We start from the raw sequence: 18458 nt of genomic DNA on the forward strand, positions 1-18458 counted from the left end.
TGTATTTAGCTCGTCTCCAGGGAGGCGTGCGCCCAAGGTGCTGCTAGGGGGCATCCAGTGGTTGAGTTGTGCCGCACACCTAGGGATGTGTGCGACACATCCCAACAACTAGTAGTACCCTGGGCGTTCCTTGCTCCCTGGAGACGATCCTAATCCTGCAACAATGGGAGATACGAATTGAGATTTAAGAGAACGACTGTGGTCAGACTTCATCAATGCAAAACATTTCATCACATTTGACCCCATAAGCGGGACCAGCACCCAATAGCATGTTGTTGCTCATTGGAATCTCCCTTTGCTACTTCAAGTTGGGGAACCCGGTATAGAAGAAGTTGAATAACTCTTGCAGCGGATTCAATGAGTTCACATACAAAGTAGGTTAAATATAAAAGTGAAATCAAATTGTTTGTAGTGTCTACCTACAACCTCTATGCAACGGCTTAGAGCCGGTTCATCTAATTCACGTTCATTGAATCTTTCTTGTGCGGGTTCTTGTGTTGTAGTAGAATTGTGCTATCCACCCCAACACCACCACACCCCCCCCCCCCCCCCCAAAAAAAAAAAAAAAAACCTAGAGTGAAAGAATTGCCCAATGATCCCAAAGTTGGAAAGCTTCCCCGCTAAAGACTTGAGCGTGCTTACCCCCAGCAACCCTATTTGCCAAACCAATTGAGTGCAAGGAGGTACAATCAGAGGAGCTTCCCAGAGAGAACAAGCATTGCGTAAAGAGCTATAAGAAAGAATGGCATTCCTTGTGCCGTCAACACTCATGAACTTATCTTGAATCGGGATCTTTTGCTTCAACTTTATCCCAGTTTTGCTGGGGGTGGGGGTGGGGGTGTTTTAGTATAAACACCAAGCATGAGGACAAACCTGATGGGTCACCCAACTCATGCAGTTCAACTTGGATCATGAGAAATGGTAATGGTTTATAGGAGCTGGAACCAGGTTCTTCACAGGTGGATCACTGCTTATTATGGAAGCCTAGGCTATTTGGCTTGTACTCCACAATGCAAAAAAGTTGAGTATTGGTCTACCAACAAAATTTGATATTGATAGGGTTTTGATCTCCTTCAGCATCATTCAATTGAAGAATGACCATGGTCTATTTTTTCCACTCAACCATTTTTATCCAACTCTTTAATTTGTGCCTAGGTCATTCAATTGGTTAAGTTCACTCTTTAGCTTCCTTGTCAGCAAGTGTAAGAGTCAAGTATGGATTTAAGTGGATTCTCCATTCAGGTTAGAAAATAAGGTGGGAAGTCCAACAGTCTCAAGTGCTCATGTCAATCCTCATGCAAGTATTATGTAATTTTCAGTTATAACTACCAAATAGTATGATCTTCCAATCAAAGAAAAATCACTCAAGAGTTCAGTTGGGTTAAAAGTCAGGTTTACATCCATTCTTTTTCTTTTTTTCCATACCTATAAGACATTCATTATACTGTTAAAGCTAAATTTGGTAATGAACAAATAATTTTTTGGTCAAGAAATTGAAATTGTTTTGGTTGCATCAATCTAAAATATTTCAAGAATAAGAAATCCATTTGGTAGTTTAATTTCTGAGAATAATTTCTATATATTTCTTTGGGAGTGGGTGGTGGTGCAGGAGGTTCAAAAAAAAACAACAGAGGAAGAAGAATTAGAGGATTGAAACACAGAAATAAGTCCAGAACACACGGGATATATATTGTGAATTTGACACATTCAACATTTCCAAAGGTATGACATTTCATCCATATTGTAACCCCTATTCTTTTTAAAACTAGAAATTCACCCTTTCACCCAGTCTATGGAGGCCAGATCAAATGGGGCAGAAGTGTACAGCGGCCAGTCATCAAAGTGAAAAGGAATTGTGGAGGCCCAAGCCAACCAAGGATGGAAACTTTAAGTCACTCAATCCTTTGAAGTTACAACCAACAACCCCAGGGCACCAATGAGTAAGTACTGCAAAAAATAATAACACAAGTTAGAATCAATATATATAAAGTTAGAGAGAGTTTCTCTTCACCCACAGGAAAGAGAATTGAAGGTAATCATTCTTCCCCCCACCCCTCCTTTCCCTGTCCTTACTCACATCCACCCTTAATAAAGATGGGTAATCTCTTCACTAGGGGTGAAGAAAAACTCAGTCATATAAAGTTTCTGACATAATTCATTGTATTGACTAATGATAAACCAGGAACAGATAAAAGCTCATTTGTGATGTAGTGCCGACTCTGAAGAGATTAGATCATCTAGCACAAATTTTTGAATGGCAACGTAGCCAATTACTCTGTATGTGTGTGTGTGTGTGTGTGTGAGAGAGAGAGAGAGAGAGAGAGTCTATTGGAATTAGTTATGCAGATTGCAGATAAATGATTTTTTAGAATCACACGCAAACACAAAATGTAATAAGAAAATATGGTCAACCACCGACAAATATTTCTCGCTTTTCTACCATTTTCTACTGGAATGGCAAAAGATTTCCTGGACTGCACAATCCACCATGGAATGTAAGGACTGCACACCTATGTGACACATGGAAGAGTAATGTTACAATTCAACCATTGGATATCTAGAGAAATGGTCTGGGATTAGCTGCATGTCAAATTTCAGACTCAAATTCAATCATATGCATCCCATGTATTGGCACCCAGGCTCTGCAGTCCATGCATAGTGTGCACCTTCTTCACGGTAATCTTGCATATTTAACACTTCACCTTATCACTAGGCCTGCTCCTTTTGGGTTGAAACCTGACAATGGAGCAGGGAGGTGGGGGGGAGGAGCTTGAGGTTTACCTGCCTACAAGATTTCAGCCCCATCCAACCTACCACAGGGCAAATACTTTCACCAGTAGAGGTACCCTCAGGATTGCACAGACCAGGAAATCCATTCCCAAAATTATTAAAAAGAATGTAATAGATTCAGTGATAAGACCAGCTTCAATCATATAAATCTAGCAAAGAAATCAGACGTCTATGTGTCATAAAAAAAAACAGATATTCTGAAAAAGAGTAACCTTTATGATGGGCTTCTCCGTCATGATTATTGTAACCCAGCCAACATATGGTAAGAACCTGCAAGATATTAGCACAAAGTGAATAAGGCAGATACACAGTTGCCCTTCCCATCAGCACCATCAAAATATGAGATAACTAGACCATTTAGTGATGACTGGACAACACCCTATTTCCTGCTCATTATAGATGTGCGGACACTTGAAACCAATTCAAAATTAGAGGCAGGCTGTTGGACATGCAGATCTGACTACCCCAGTATGCTACATGTCCATCCTAAACACTAACAGATTGGGGATATTCATAAAAATGTGTCTGCTATTACAACTTAAGTAATATGATATTCAATGTGTATAGCTTATGGGCACATGTACAGTATAGTACATAGGTTTTGGGGCCACATACAATCCATCATTGCCTTCTTTTACCAACCAACACTCGCATATTAATAAAGGTACTTCTTGCTTATTCAAGAAGAGAGAGAAATTGTATGCCAGTGAACTGAACATTCTAAAATGTCATATGCAGTCTACAAACTTCAGATAAAACTATGAACATCATCCCTAAATAACATATACTAAATATTAAAATAGAGGGGAGAAAAAGATAAATTATTAACTGTACTACCACGAGTACCAGAGCATATTTAACATGGAAATCCTAGAAAAATTAGAATGTAGCATTCCTATGATTATCAAAAAGTTAATGCCAAAAAATATTTACCCTACAGCTCTTCCCATTATATGGTGACGCTGAAGCCAGAGTTGACCATGAGCATACAAAAGCCTGTCATCCCCAAAATTATTATCCCCTGCAAGAGAAAAGGCACTCTAAGATGGGAGGAATTAAGCAAACATTCAAAACCTTTTTGAAACACCGAAATCAAATTCCAATAGTGTCACACACTATTTAAATTATGGGAGAGGATTCTCTGAGCAAGCAGGGTACTCTACACCCTCTCACATTGATTATTGTAATCATTATTTCTCTTTCTTTAATAAAATGATGATAATATAGCATGTGAGGAGGCACAGTGTACACCTTAGGCTCAGAGAGCCTTTTTCCCTTTAATTATAAATAATCCTCCAATGCCCTCCAAAAGATTTCCTTCATAAAGAACATTACAGGCAATATTTGCCAAAATTAAAACTTTTTGCTTCCTAAGATATCTACTTTCTAAGAGTTTAGTACCTTTTGTGAGAACATCAACCTCACCAGTATCTTTCCGTTCATGTACCTGCCAAAAAGTACCGCATCAATCAAATAACCAAAATATAAACTTATTAGTAAGATTAAAAGAATTCCAATAAGAATCGTTTGATACTAAAGTCAAAGCAGCATTCACAACAAACTTGAAATAATCCAGAGACCTAAAATAAGATGCTTACCATGATCTAGCACATAGGAAAAAGTAATCCTCAACATTAGCCTCCCATGCTAGAATGATGAAGAACTTGGTGAACCGTTTGCTTATCCATAGTTTTTTTTTTTTTGAAACAGGTAGATTTTGGACAAGAATACAAATTCGAAATGTTTGCTCATCCAAAAGATTGATCTGATATTCTATTCTGTTCAGCTTTCCAATCTTATTGGGAATTTTCAATCAAAAGTGGTTTTATTAATCCTTTGGTTTGTCACTATTTCTGTGGCTAATTGTTCTTCCATACTGAAATGATTACCCCTATCTTTATTATTTAGGAAAGCATCTTTGATAAAGCTTGCCTTGGAGATCATGGAAGATTCCTACAAAAGAGGTCACTTTAAGGTTTTTGGGAGAGAGCATTTCTCTATTTCTCCTCATTCTCCTTGTAATGATGGATGTGAAGAGAGATCTGTCAAAAAGGCTCATCCAGACTTGCCTTTTATTGGAGTGTTTTGCTCAGAGGTATGTCACATTTCAAGAGAAAAAGTAGGGAGACTCACTACATCATTAGGGATATTAACTTAAAGATTATCAAGTGGACACTTACTCCCAACGCTTTTTCCAGGATCATAGGATGGAAATTGAATACAAAGTTTTGCACAAAGTGGGCATTAAACAAATGTCTCCATAATAGAAGATAATCAAAAAGAAATCGGCAGAGAATGTTGCCTGAGGAGATTACCTTAATTACTCGATGGACAATTGGAATTTCACGTCCCTGCAACAAGGTAAAGTAAGTTCAGAAGGATACATCAGCAAAAGTATAAATATGAAATATATAGACTCTGGAATGCGGTAATCAACGGAATGGAAAGAAAGATAAGAAGAATACCTTCACTTTTTCCAGTTACTAGAAAAGGGATTCAATAGAGAATAGATAAGAAGAATGATGTGCAAAGCAGGGCCCCAAGGGTGAAAAGCAAGGGGCTAAAATCAAAACAACAAATTGAAACCCATTCGAAAAGGTAAAAATAGACATAAAATTTAAACAAAAATGCAACATGTATGTTGTTTAAGGACTTGAGGCCTTTTGAGGAAAATTGGAAAATGTTCTTTCACAATGGAAAGAAAAGTAACCTTACTAAAAAGTGTCTTATGAAGTGAACTCGGTGCTGACACTGGTTACGACCAGCCAGAAACCGAGTTCCCAACCCTTGCTGGGCATAGCACACGATTTTACCTTCTTATTGTGAGCTTTTTGCTCCATGGTGTTTAGTGGTGATTCAACAGCTGGTTAGTGGTGATTCCATAGTTCATATCCTTCTTATTCCATCTTTTTCTTCAGTTCACAGGTCAGTTACTTATATCAGTTCTGTTCAATTCAAGTCTGGTTGCAGAGATATATTCTGTAGTTCCTGTTGGGTATTTACTGATCAATATCATACTAGTTCATCTTCTGAAATCTGTTTTAAGATCAGTACAGTATTGGTGCCGGATTCTGTCCAAGTTGAACTTTCCTTGTACAACTTGGATTCTCTAATATCTTCTATCATAACCATCAGAAATTGCTAAGATTTTAATGCGATATTCATCCTACTTATTAAACCCTTCAGTTTGTTTTTGAATCAGTTCTTAACTCTGGTTATTGAACTGACTGAAGTTTTGGGAAATCTGGCCTTACGGTTCTGTTAAAGTAATCCTTGATCTATCCATTAGATAATCTTAGATTTTGGTATCATGTTTATCTCCATTAGATTAATCTTTATATCTTTCATCCCTCGTTTTATTTTGTCATCTCATTTCCCATCTCTTCATTCCCCTTTTTTGTTTAGGCCTCAGTTTTTCCTACTTTTCTTGTTTGGATCCATGTAGCCGACCCCATTAAGTTGGGATAAGGCTGAGTTTGTTGTTGTTTGTTTATCTCCATTAACCTATGCTTTGATCAGAATTGTGTTCTAATCTGAGTTTCTGAATTAGTTTGGTGGGATTTCTCTTGAATTCTGGAAATTTCTTAAGTCTGACTCTGGGCTATTGTTGGTTTCAGAATCCTACTTGTTAGTGGATCTAACCCCATCAGTCAACTTCTTAGAACTCTTCGCAACAGACTTAATTCCTCTGATTTCATGGTAAATTAAAATGCTCACAGCAGGAAAAGTAATACTCATTTAATTTTTTCATAGCCATGAGCATGCCTAAAAGGCATTATCTTCCTCCATCCAAGTCCTTCCACTGCATCAACAAAATATTACATGCAAACATCAAATCTGCATTTAATTTTGAATTTGATCAAGTCCCACGACCCTAAAACCAAACAATTTTAGGCAACAACAAGAAAAAGAAAGATAGAAATGTGTATTTAGTAGAAGTAAACAAGTTTGCTATTGTGGATATTGAACAAACTTAACCACATACGTAGAAGATAAATCACATATGCCACTATATAAAAGAAATCAACATACTAAGAGCCCCAAAAAAAAGCACGTACATCGACATTAAACACAACAATTTCTCCCGCACGAATAGGGTCCTTGCTCATGTGCAAAAACAAAATATCCCCCTGCAAGAGCAATAAATGGTTATGCGCTAAAGCTATGAATAAAACCATGCAAAATATTAAGGAAAACGTACTAATTCTCAAGTTAACACTCTATTATACAAACTTAAAATTGAAAAAAGTGATGGCCCAATATGAGGAATGTTCTACTTGCAATAGTGAGGAATTACTTAAGGCAATTTATACAAAGCTAGGCATAAGGAAACTTAATCTTTGCAGGGGGGGAGGGGAACTCAACTAGATGCGTAAAGACTTAAAATTAAAATTCACCTCTTAACATCCACTAAGTTATTCCCATTTTCACACCACATGCTAAAGTCCGTAGCATACAAAGCCTGTTATTCACTTAGTGGTTTGATGGCTCCTTATAATAGATTGTCGAGTGTGGGAAGGAATGGGGTATACAGACTCGGGAACAACAGAAATTTCATAGAGAACAAGCACCTATAGATTTATTACGAAACAACAGTAGCTTGTATATCAGGATGAAAGCTATTCATTGGCTCATTGCTATATTAATAACTACATGAACCCAAAAAACTATATAGTTAACATAAAATAGATATAGGCAATGAGGAGAATGCATATGTTTACACAGTTGAGAAAGAGAGAGAGAGAGAGCATGGGTCTTCTAGTTGCAGCATCCTACTCCATAAAGCATAGATGGTCTTACAGTCATCTCATGAGTCTATCTTCTTTTCAAATTGAATGTGTCAATCTACTTGACCCAAGATAGTGAAAATGGTCACTCTGAGGTATGTCCATACCATCAATTTTAACTAGCCATTGTTTCCCCTGCTATTTCATCCGCAATCAATAACACGTTACTGAAACAATTCCCCAGGGCATGAGCTAAGAACTTGGGATGTTTAATTGAACTGTTAAGTGACTTAAGTCACATGCTCTGCAACACGGCATAGACTCTCCCTAAGCCCAAATACCACACTTTAATTTCTCCACCAGAATATTTGAGATTTGGCCCGGGGTACCTCAACCCATGGGGGAACATAAATATTTGCCGATTTTGATAGATCTCAATTGAAATTTCAAAGATAGTCTCCACCTCAATCAAGGATATAGTGGATCAATCTAGTCAAGAGATTTACCTAGCAATCAAACCAATGCTCACCCTCCCTACAAAAGAATATATATTATTCTTTTCTGTCTCTTTCTTTGAGAAAATAAACAAACCCATCATAAAGCACGAGTGAACAGATTGAAGCCTTCAACAACCCTCCAATAATCAAAAGATTATCTCAAAATAAATGTTATCATAAATCTATTATAGGATAATTGATTTTGCAGATATATTTTCTTGATAGATAACCAAATAATACATGGATGAATATTTAATAGTCCACTCACAAGTGCATGATGATGTATCAGTAATGTAAGACTAGAACCAGAATAAGGTCTAATACCAGGCAGGATCAAATAGAAAATCTCCAAAGAACAAGAAAGAGAGCAATGGGATCTCAAAAGAACAAGAATGATGAGATCTCAAAAGATAACCAAGAGACAAATTGGTTGGAGGCGAATGAGATGAACACAAATTGGTAACCACAAGACAAGTAGTAAATAACTAAATATAACCCACAAATTAGTAACCTGTTGAAGCAGCAATCAAGAATAAATAATCTCCTGAATAAAGAGAAGCCGCAACAATCGAACTAGTAGTGTTGAATGACTCAAGGATCTCAAAACCTTGATGCAAACTCCAGAATTCAAACCCGATGGCTTGGTTGCAGGTTTTAAAACAACAAAAAAAAATAAAAGAATGGAGATCAAGTAGGGAAGACAAAGGGGGAAGGGTTGGCTATCTCAGTGATGCAGATTCATCAGCAAAATAGGCTTGTTTTATTAGGAATAACTCTAGAGTTGGGTTCTATACATGTTGGGTCTTTGATCCCATGGGTTTTCTATGTAATAGGCCACTTTTATGGGCCTAAAATATGGGTAATTAGGTTGCATACTGGATTAGCCCTATACTTAATTTATTTTCATGTTTTTAATGTTTTAAATTGAACCAGTCCAAAGCTGGTTTGAACCAGTGGTTCAATTTAAGTGATTTTATTAGTTTTCTTTTAGTTGATTAGTTGGGCTGGATTAGGACTCTATTTTGAGTCTATTTTAGTTTCCTAGTCAATTTAAGTTACCTAATAGGTTAGGGATAGGGTTGGGCCTTTCTTTTTTAGTGTCTAAGTCCATTTTTGAATCTTCTATATAAGTTTGTAAGAGAGGTCAGCATTGAAGACGAATTTGATTAATAAAAACTCAACTTTATGCTTGCTGCCTTTGTTGCTGCTGTTGCTCCTTGAGAGTGTTGCATCCTTGTGGGTTTATCAAGGTAGAAGGGATTTGGTGGATCTCCAATCGACTCCTTGCATCGTGAAGATCGGGAGAGCTGCTACTTATCTCCTTGCATCGTGAAGATCGGGAGACCCCATTGTTCATCTTCAAAGCTGCTGCCATTGAAGAGTGTTCAAGTTAGTACTTTACAGTTTCAGCAATCACCCTTCTTCTCCTAATCCTCTAAACCCGGCCCCATCAATCCCCATTGCCAATACTCAATCATTATTACTTTCCTCATCCACCATTAATACCATAGATCCATTAGAACCCTAAAACCTGCAACTATTCTTCTTCCCATCTAGAAGGTCACATGCAAGGTAATTTTCGTGAGAATTCTGCCCAGCCAAATCTAACCGTTAGAATCTGCTAAAAATTTGAACAAATCTTCCTCAAATCCTAAGAGAGACTCGATTCAAATTTCAGCACCATCCACCCAGTCGATTGTTTGAAATTATAGTTTTACCCCTCTCTCCTACTTCTACTAGGAAACCTCCATAACTCCAGATTTAACCATCTGATTTAGCTGTTACTTTCAGCATATATTCCCCTCCACCCTACCCACACTCGACCTAAAGCCGTTGCCCTAACTCAACCTCTAAACCCTAGATTCCTATCACTTCCCTATTTCCCAAAACCCTAATCCTGGTGATGCAGAAGCCGAAACCATGATTTAATTGGCTGTTCTTTGATTTTCGTTGGAGCCTTTTTACTGTTCTTATGATAGGGTTAAAACAGTCTTTTTATATTTAGTTTCTTAAGTTCTCCCTCCACGATTTTAGAGGGATAGGTGTTTTTTTTATTTTGAGTATAAGTCTATTATGTTTTATGTTTGTGATTAGGATTCAGATTAGGAATTCCCACTCCTAATCTGACTAGGATTTGCTTTTAGGTTGATTATTTGTAAGGCCTTTTGGCGGGCCCTTTTATTATAAATAGCTATTTCGTGGGAGGCTCCCCCACCTATTATGTTTTGAAATTTTGTTTCTTCTTGTTGCTGCCGCCATGACTGCTGCTGCTTCTCTGTCTTGTGTGTCATATCAAGACCCCTTGTGAGTAATATCAAGGGCTAGGGCTGGAGTAATCCGGCGACTCCTTGCATCTTGCAGATCGGGAGGTTCGTCTTCTTCTTCCTTCAAGTTCTTCAAGGTTGCTGCTGCTGAAATTCTGCAATTCCAGTAAGAGTTACAATTTCCTGCAACTTTATCATCTCTTCTTCTTACTTCCATCTAACCTAATCGACTTCCCCAAACCCTAGCTTCATCTACATTCATCACAGCCCTATTCCCTCATCAGATTACACTCAAAACCTAACCACAGGTCCATCACAGTAACCCTCCCACTCGATCTCAGTTGCAGCCTCACCTATCCACTAAAAACCCTAAATCCCTCCCTCAACATAAAAACCCAGAAACCCTAAAATCTGCCTAGACCTAACCAGCCATCAAAACCCCACCAAAGTCCAGCCGAACCACACCCTCCCTGCTAGGAAAACTCAACCTAAAAGCCCAGCCCCTAAATCTGCTCCTAAACCCTAGTTTCAGCTTAAATCCTAAATCTGAAAACCCAAAACCCTAACCCTAATATTTCTGAATTTCTATTTCTTATTCAAACCTCATTAAAACCTATTCTAATAGACTCCTAAAAATCTGCAGACCATTACCCAATAAAACCCTAACTCAATCTCCCATTCCTAACCCTAATTTTGCCCTAGTTACCCTAAACTGCCCATTCGGCCAATCCTAAGACACAACCTGGTCCTAAGTGAGGTTTATTTTACCTAGGCTACATCACCTGGTTGCTGCCCAATTACATCTAAACTACTTCTACCCATCCAAAACTCATAAAACCTAGTTCAATAGACTCCCCTACACCTGCCCAGCTTTACCATATAAGATACCTATCCATTACCGTAACTCTAACCCTAAACTTGACCTACAACTCCAATTCTGTCCCATCGAACCAGCAGCTCAACAGGTCCTGGATGTCTGGCTCCTAGTAGGTCTCCTACCTATCTAGGACTACATTACTCAGCCTGGGCATCTCATCCATCCTATCTCAGGATTTTCACAAAGGCTCAAGCCAATATTTCATTAATCAAATTTGTCAATGCTGGCCAATGGCCTCCCCTAAAAACTTATATAGAAGACTCAAAAATAGGCTTGGACACTAAAAAGGAAAGGCTTAACCCAATCCTTAACTAATAAGGTATCCTAAATTGACTAGGAAAGTGAAATAATAGAGAAAACAGAATCAAAATAGGACTCTAAATAAACTAATGAAGTAAATCCCGTTTTCCTACTTTCTACCCATATTTTAGGCTCATTAAATTGGTCAATTACAAAGTACACCCATGGGATGATGCAGATTCATCACCAAATAGGGCTTGTTTCATTAGAAATAAGTCTAGCGTTGGGTTACATACATGTTGGGCCTTTGATCCCATGGGTTTCTAATGTAATAGGCCACTTTTCTGGGCCTAAAATAGGGGTACATAGGTTGCATACGGGATTAGCCCAATACTTAGTTTTTATTGTGTGTTTTTAATTGAGCCGGTTTAAATTGGTTGCATCCAATTGGTTCAATTGGTCTAATTTAAGTGAAGTGATCCTATTGGCTAAGAGGTTCATAGTGAAGATATGAACAGAGGATACAAAGATTACAGGAGACGCCATAGACCTCCAGAGGCATATGAGTTGAGAGACTATGATGGCAGACCAGATCCACAGGTATTCTATGATTGGTTAGCTGCTTTAGATGATTATTTTAATTGGTATGATTTGCACTGAGCATAGGAAAATGAGACTAGCACATACCAAGCTAGTGGGACCAACACATAATTGGTGGAGAACCCGGATGGATTATTCGACTACCGTGGTAGAGAACCTTACATGGGGAGATGAAAGAAGATCCGAGTAAGAAATATTTCCCACGGACGTTGAGCTCTACAACAAGGTAACTTAAATTCCCATCGACAACATCACCACCAAAAGCCTTCAAATCGAAGACAACTTGAAGCCTCCATCAATGAGATTCCGTTTGCAAGTTGCGAGTGTTGGAAATCGACATCACCAGTGTTAAATCAACGGCTGAATACAAATGTACATTGCCAACGGAAATTGAGAGAGCACAAGTTGAAGACAAAGTGAAGTGATCACGGTGAATTGTGATGAAAAGAAAGAGACAATGCTGGAGCTTCAAAGATGGAAAGTCAACATGCGGAAGATTCTCATGAAGAGGTCTACCTTGAAGAAGTCAAAGTAGACAAAGCTGAAACATGAGAAGATGAAGAGGTGGTTGAGAATATTCCACAAGAGATCAATGATATTCAAGATGTTGTTCTTGAAGAGGTGGAGCTTGTATCTCAAGTATTAGATGAGAAGGTTGCTAACATTAAAGACTCTATGGATAGGGCATTCAGAGTTGGTCTTGATTCGGAGGTAGAGCACATAGAGTTTGTTATGCCACCATGGTTCTTGAAGAGAAAGCTCCACGCCTTGAAGACTATATTCTTAATGTTCTGCTTTATCGGAATTCTGTTTGGGGATGGTCAAAGTCGCGATCACATGTTGATTCCCCTCATCATTACAAAATTCGAGGACGAATTTTTCAAGTTGGGGAGAGTTGATGCGATTCATCACCAAATAGGGCTTGTTTCATTAGAAATAAGTCTAGCGTTGGAGTTACATACATGTTGGGCCTTTGATCCCATGGGTTTCTAATGTAATAGGCCACTTTTACGGGCCTAAAATAGGGGTACATAGGTTGCATACGGGATTAGCCCAATACTTAGTTTTTATTGTGTGTTTTTAATTGAGCCGGTTTAAATTGGTTGCATCAATTGGTTCAATTGGTCTAATTTAAGTGAAGTGATCCTATTGGCTAAGAGGTTCTTATATCCTATTGGCTACTAGGGAATCTTCTTTATTTTAAGTAGTTTAAGTTGTTTTAAGTCATTAAGACTCTATTTTGAGTCTATTTGAGTTTCCTAGTCGAGTTTAAGTTGCCTAATAGATTAGGGATAAGGTTAGGCCATTCCTTTTTAGTGTCTAAGTCTATTTTTGAGTCTTCTATATAAGTTTGTAAGGGAGGCCAGCATTGTATACGAATTTGATTAATAAAAATTAGCTTTATGCTTGCTGCCTTAGCTCCATCGTGAGTGTGCCTTGTGAGTAATATCAAGGTTGAAGGGATTGGTGGATCTCAATCGACTCCTTGCATTGTGAAGATCGGGAGGGCTGCTACTTATCTCCTTGCATTGTGAAGATCGGAGACCCCATTGTTCATCTTCAAAGTTGTTGCCATTGAAGACTGTAACAAGTAAGAAATTCTGCAACTATTCTTCTTCCTTCTAGAAGGTCACATACAAGGTGATTTTCGTGAGAATTTTGCCCAGCCAAATCTAACCATTAGAATCTGCTAAAAATTTGATCAAGTCTTTCTCAAACCCTAAGAGAGACTCTATTCAAATTTCAGCACCATCCACCCAGCCGATTGTCTGAAATTACAGTTTTACCCCTCTCTCCTACTTCTACTAGGAAACCTCCATAACTCCAAATCTGTCCATCAATTTCAAACCAAACTTTCAGCATACATCCCTTACATCATTGTTGACACTCGATCCAAGTTTCAGCCCCAAACTCCCACTTTATCCCCTCCATTCCTTCACTCCATTAAAACCCAAAACTTGCAACACAATTCTGTCCAGAACTGCAGAATTTTAAAACCTTCCCAAATCCTATTATTTTTATACCATATTGACCCCCTAGACCTGCCCATTAATACCCTATAAACCCCTTTCCCAATATCCAACCCTAACCCTAGGAATTGACCTAAATCCTAGTGCTGTCCATTCGAACCAGCAACCCTTTTTGTTATTTGATCCTATTGTTTGGCTCCTAGTAGGCCTCCTACCTATCTAGGACTACATTATGGGATCAAAGTCCCAATACATATATAACCTAACCCGAAGCTTATTTCCAATAAAATAAACCCTTTAGGTGATTTATCTACATCAATCAGTGAATTACATGTGGCAGGCTTACGAGGATATGGTAATAAAACGGGCCTACAGAAGTTGTTCATCCCCCTTGTAATGTAGTTCTAGATAGGGTAAAGCCCTACTAGAAGCCAACTAAACCAGGACCAATAACAAGGAACTAAGGGGCTGTTGGTTCTGCAGTTTCAGTAGGACAGAATTGCAGTTTTAGGTCAAATCTACGGCTTAAGTTAGGATTATGGAAGGGGGGGCTTAGGGGGTATAGCTAGGCAGGTTTATAGGACTCTAATAATGTAGGTATTATAGAGTTTTAAGTGTTTTGAAAAAATTCTGTAAAACTGGGCAGTAAGTCAAGATCGACTATGGGTTTTGGGTTTTAGAAATTAATGAAGGATGAGGGGATTAGGGTTTTGATGGACAAATATGGCTGAGTAGCAAGATCTAGAGTTTAATGGAATTCAAGCAAAAATAAAGGGGGATCAATTGGGGAATGGAGTAGAGGATTAGAAGAAGAAATTAATGAACAAGTTGCAGCAGAAATCCACTAGCAGCAGCTTGGACAGAAGTGAAGGATAGAACAACCTTCGAATTGGGATCCTCCCAGCCGTCACGGCGCAAGGAGTCGATCGGATTCCACCAATCCCTTTCCACCTTGATAGAACCACAAGGATGCACACTCACAAGGAGCACAGGAGCAGCAACAATGGCAGCCAACAAGCAAAAGCCTTTTTCATTAATCAAATTCGTGTTCAAGGCTTTGCCTCCTTACAATCTTATATAAAAGACTCAAAAATAGACTTCTACACCAAAAAGGAAAGGCCTAACCCAATCCTTAACCTATTAGGTAACTTAAACTGACTTGAAAACTAAAATACTAAAAGAAATAGGCTCCAAACATGACTGGACTTATAGAGTCCTAATCCAGCCCAACTTATATCACATGACCACTTAACCAAGTCACATGATCACTTAAATTGAACCAATTTGAACCGGTTCAATTAAAAAAACATAAAAATAAACTAAGTATTGGGCTAATCCCGTATGCAACCTATATACCCTTAGTTTAGGCTCATTAAAGTGGCCTATTACATAGAAAACCCTTGGGATCAAAGGCCCAACATATATATATCCCAACCCTAGACTTATTTCGGTGATGAATCTGCATCACCTTGGATGTGAGGTTAGGGGATTGGCAAGCAGGCCGTTAGATGGTGAAGGCCTATAGAGGTGTCATTCAGACACTCCCTTTAGTGATTAAAAGTAACACAGATACTTTTATTTGGAATACCGAAAGCAATAAAAAAAAATCGGCATTCATGAGGCCCGTAAAATTCATGAGAAGTGTTTTACTGAATTGATTTAAAGGTATTCCAAAAACCAAATAATTGTTAAATCTGGTTAGAAAGTACCTTTAATTGTTTTATTCATTTAATGATTTATCAATAATTTAATTTTCATCATTTAAGAAGTTTTTACAAGTTCAGACTAACATAAACACAAATCCCTTTAGGGCTCCTTGCCTTTCAAGTTCCACCCCTCTTGTTCCAATACGCCATAGAACTATAATCATGAATTGGATGAGTTAAAGATATCATTGTGAATCTGCTTGGAAACATGTTAAACTTATAATCAGAAATACTAGTGTCATATCTTCAGATCTATGACCAAATTTTACACTAGCTTCGTATCTACAGATCCATGACCAAATTTTCCCTTCATTTTCAGTGGCAGTACCACTACTAAAGGTAATTTTGCATAAGCTTAGATAAAAGCTAAAGAAATTTTTAGCGTATCTAGTGCACCTTAATCTTTTCACAGCATATTTTAATCACGAGAATGCATCGTAGTTCCGTTCAACTCTAGACACACTCATACTAATTGTTCAAGCCATGCAGAATTTAATTTTGGATAAAAAAGTTTCACATTTTAGTTCTCAAGAAACAAAAAGCAGTAGAGAACAGTGAAATTGTTGACAGGACGGCATAAAAATTTTATATTGCTAAATGCACTCACCCTCTTAAAGCCAGGTTCCATGCTTCCAGACAGAACAACCACCACAGGAGATTCACTGCCAGTAATACACATCAGGCCTTTCCATATTATCAACGCTGATGTAACAATCATACCTGACACAGATGAGAAATTGGAATCTTTAGATGAAAATACAAGCGAACATTCAACAACAACAATAGTCTTTGTGTACAAGTAAACTTTGTGTACAAGTACATTTAGAAAATTTTAATTGAAACAAGTGCACCATGAAAGATTTTTGGCCTTTTGATTATAGAATTCACAAAATGAAGCACCATTAATCCATTTAAATTGGGAATCATAAATGAAGAACATGAACATATATACAACTTAACTCAGCCTTATCCCAACAGACATATGCAGAGTTTTTTTCTTTTCAGGCCCCCTTACTTCTTAACAAAATTCTCTTACTTATCAAATAAGCTTGTACATGTATAATGTAATAGAAACACAGTATATATTCCTAAGGTGAAGCTCAGTCCCTCATCTTTCTTAGAATTTAAAATATAGTTTCTTCCACTTTGATGCAACATTTTGTAGCAAAGTTGCCAGCCAATGCCAACAACATCAGTAAACAAGTATTAAAAAATAAAGACCCATAAAATGAAAAGATAAATGGATAAATCGGTGGATAATATGGACTTAGAAAGTTAAATTTGTATCACTGATATTATCCTTGTTTATGTTATTGTTACTTATCCAGGTTAAAACTTTCTTAAAAAGGTTTAGCCAGCATATTGGGCCTAGTTATTCCACATTGGTGTCTCTCGAAGAATGCCTTAGTTGGAACCATCTACAACACCTTAACTAGAAATTCCTCATTTTTCTTATGAACACCAGCTTCATTAGTAGAAGAGAAGAGGGATGGGGTGAACTGAATACAAATTGTATATTGGTATATCCAGATAACATTATGTATGTTGTTCTCAACCAGTAAAGATACATAAAACAAGTGCTTAGTGCTTCAAAGCGTTCGAGCATAATTAAATTTGCTTTCAGAAATAGAAGGAAGTTGCACAAAACTTCATTGTACGAACTTGAGAAGCTTTTCTACAGAAATAAGATAGAAGAATGGTTTTATCCCGGCAGTAACAATGGACAAAATAGCTGTCATTACTTGGGCATCCAATGATGAAGGTCCTTGAAGGTTTGCAAATGTCATTAGACGCATGAAGCACCTCTCTTCACATAGTAATTGCCTATTCGATTGGAAGCCAAGGGCAACAAATAATATTGCTGACCTGAAGACCAAACAAGGAGTTGGTAGATTACAAAGAGGAGTACAAACGTTCCATAATTGTAGTTAAAGCTTCCTTCGCTCCATCACTGTGTGGAATAGTTTACTATCCATGAAAAAATTTACTAATATGATCTTCAAACCTCAAATCATAGAAATGCATTACCCCGAAGGATCATTCACATTCTATATGGTAAATTTAAAAAGAACTTTCACGAATTATTGAGAAAAACAAATTTGACGAACTATAATACAATAACTAATAAGAATCTAGCCCTCAAAAAGTAAACAATTTTAAGCAGCGATTATAGTTAACAGATCAAATACAATACGTTCAACACAATGGGGTCGGCTACATAGATCCTTGCTCTCCAATCAACAAATACAACACGTTAACTACGTAAAACAACGAGATCTTTCGGGCGTGAGAGAGAGAGAGAGAGAGGAGGAGGAGGATTACAAACCAAGGCTAACGGCCTGCGTGAGAACTTGTCTGATCTGAAGAGATTTGATGGAATCGACGGCATCTCCAATCCATCCCATCTTTTTTTAGTTCTTTCTTTCGTATCGTTTTTAGTTTCTTCTTCTCTTATGCCCACCCCCTTTGGCCTTGCCCTCCTTTAGCCTCTCCTCTGCCGCGCGCTGCAAGTGGAGTAATTCTGGAGGGACGACGTCTAGGGTTTAGTTGAAGAACAGAATCGAAAATTGGAAGTCGGAATCGGTATCGGAATTGGGATTTAAAATAATTAAATTTATCCGTTTTTTGGCCGTATCTTCTGATAAGAAAACACGGAAAACGCTTTTAAAATGAAAAAAAAAAGAGGGAGACCATTCTCTATGCGGGAGTGCCATGCGCCACGCGGCAGCCAATGAGAGCATACTGGCATTTGGGGTTGGAAATTCCACCTGTCAATGGGGGCGGGGC

General features: G+C 37.9%; 1 protein-coding gene across 1 annotated transcript; it reads right to left on the bottom strand.

Moving 5' to 3' along the window:
* Positions 1-1664: 1664 nt before the first annotated feature.
* On the bottom strand, positions 1665-18192 carry LOC122652951 (signal peptidase complex catalytic subunit SEC11A). The gene is made up of 8 exons (XM_043846838.1): positions 17998-18192; positions 16279-16391; positions 6849-6920; positions 5106-5141; positions 4192-4237; positions 3724-3811; positions 3003-3060; positions 1665-1947 (listed from the first exon to the last, which is right to left on the bottom strand). The coding sequence occupies exons 1-8, from the start codon at positions 18074-18076 to the stop codon at positions 1897-1899; spliced, it is 543 nt and encodes a 180-aa protein (XP_043702773.1). The 5' UTR covers positions 18077-18192; the 3' UTR covers positions 1665-1896.
* Positions 18193-18458: the final 266 nt, after the last annotated feature.

The sequence above is a fragment of the Telopea speciosissima genome, chromosome 2 (genome assembly GCF_018873765.1).
Source record: "Telopea speciosissima isolate NSW1024214 ecotype Mountain lineage chromosome 2, Tspe_v1, whole genome shotgun sequence".
In the NCBI taxonomy this organism is placed as follows: Eukaryota; Viridiplantae; Streptophyta; class Magnoliopsida; order Proteales; family Proteaceae; genus Telopea; species Telopea speciosissima.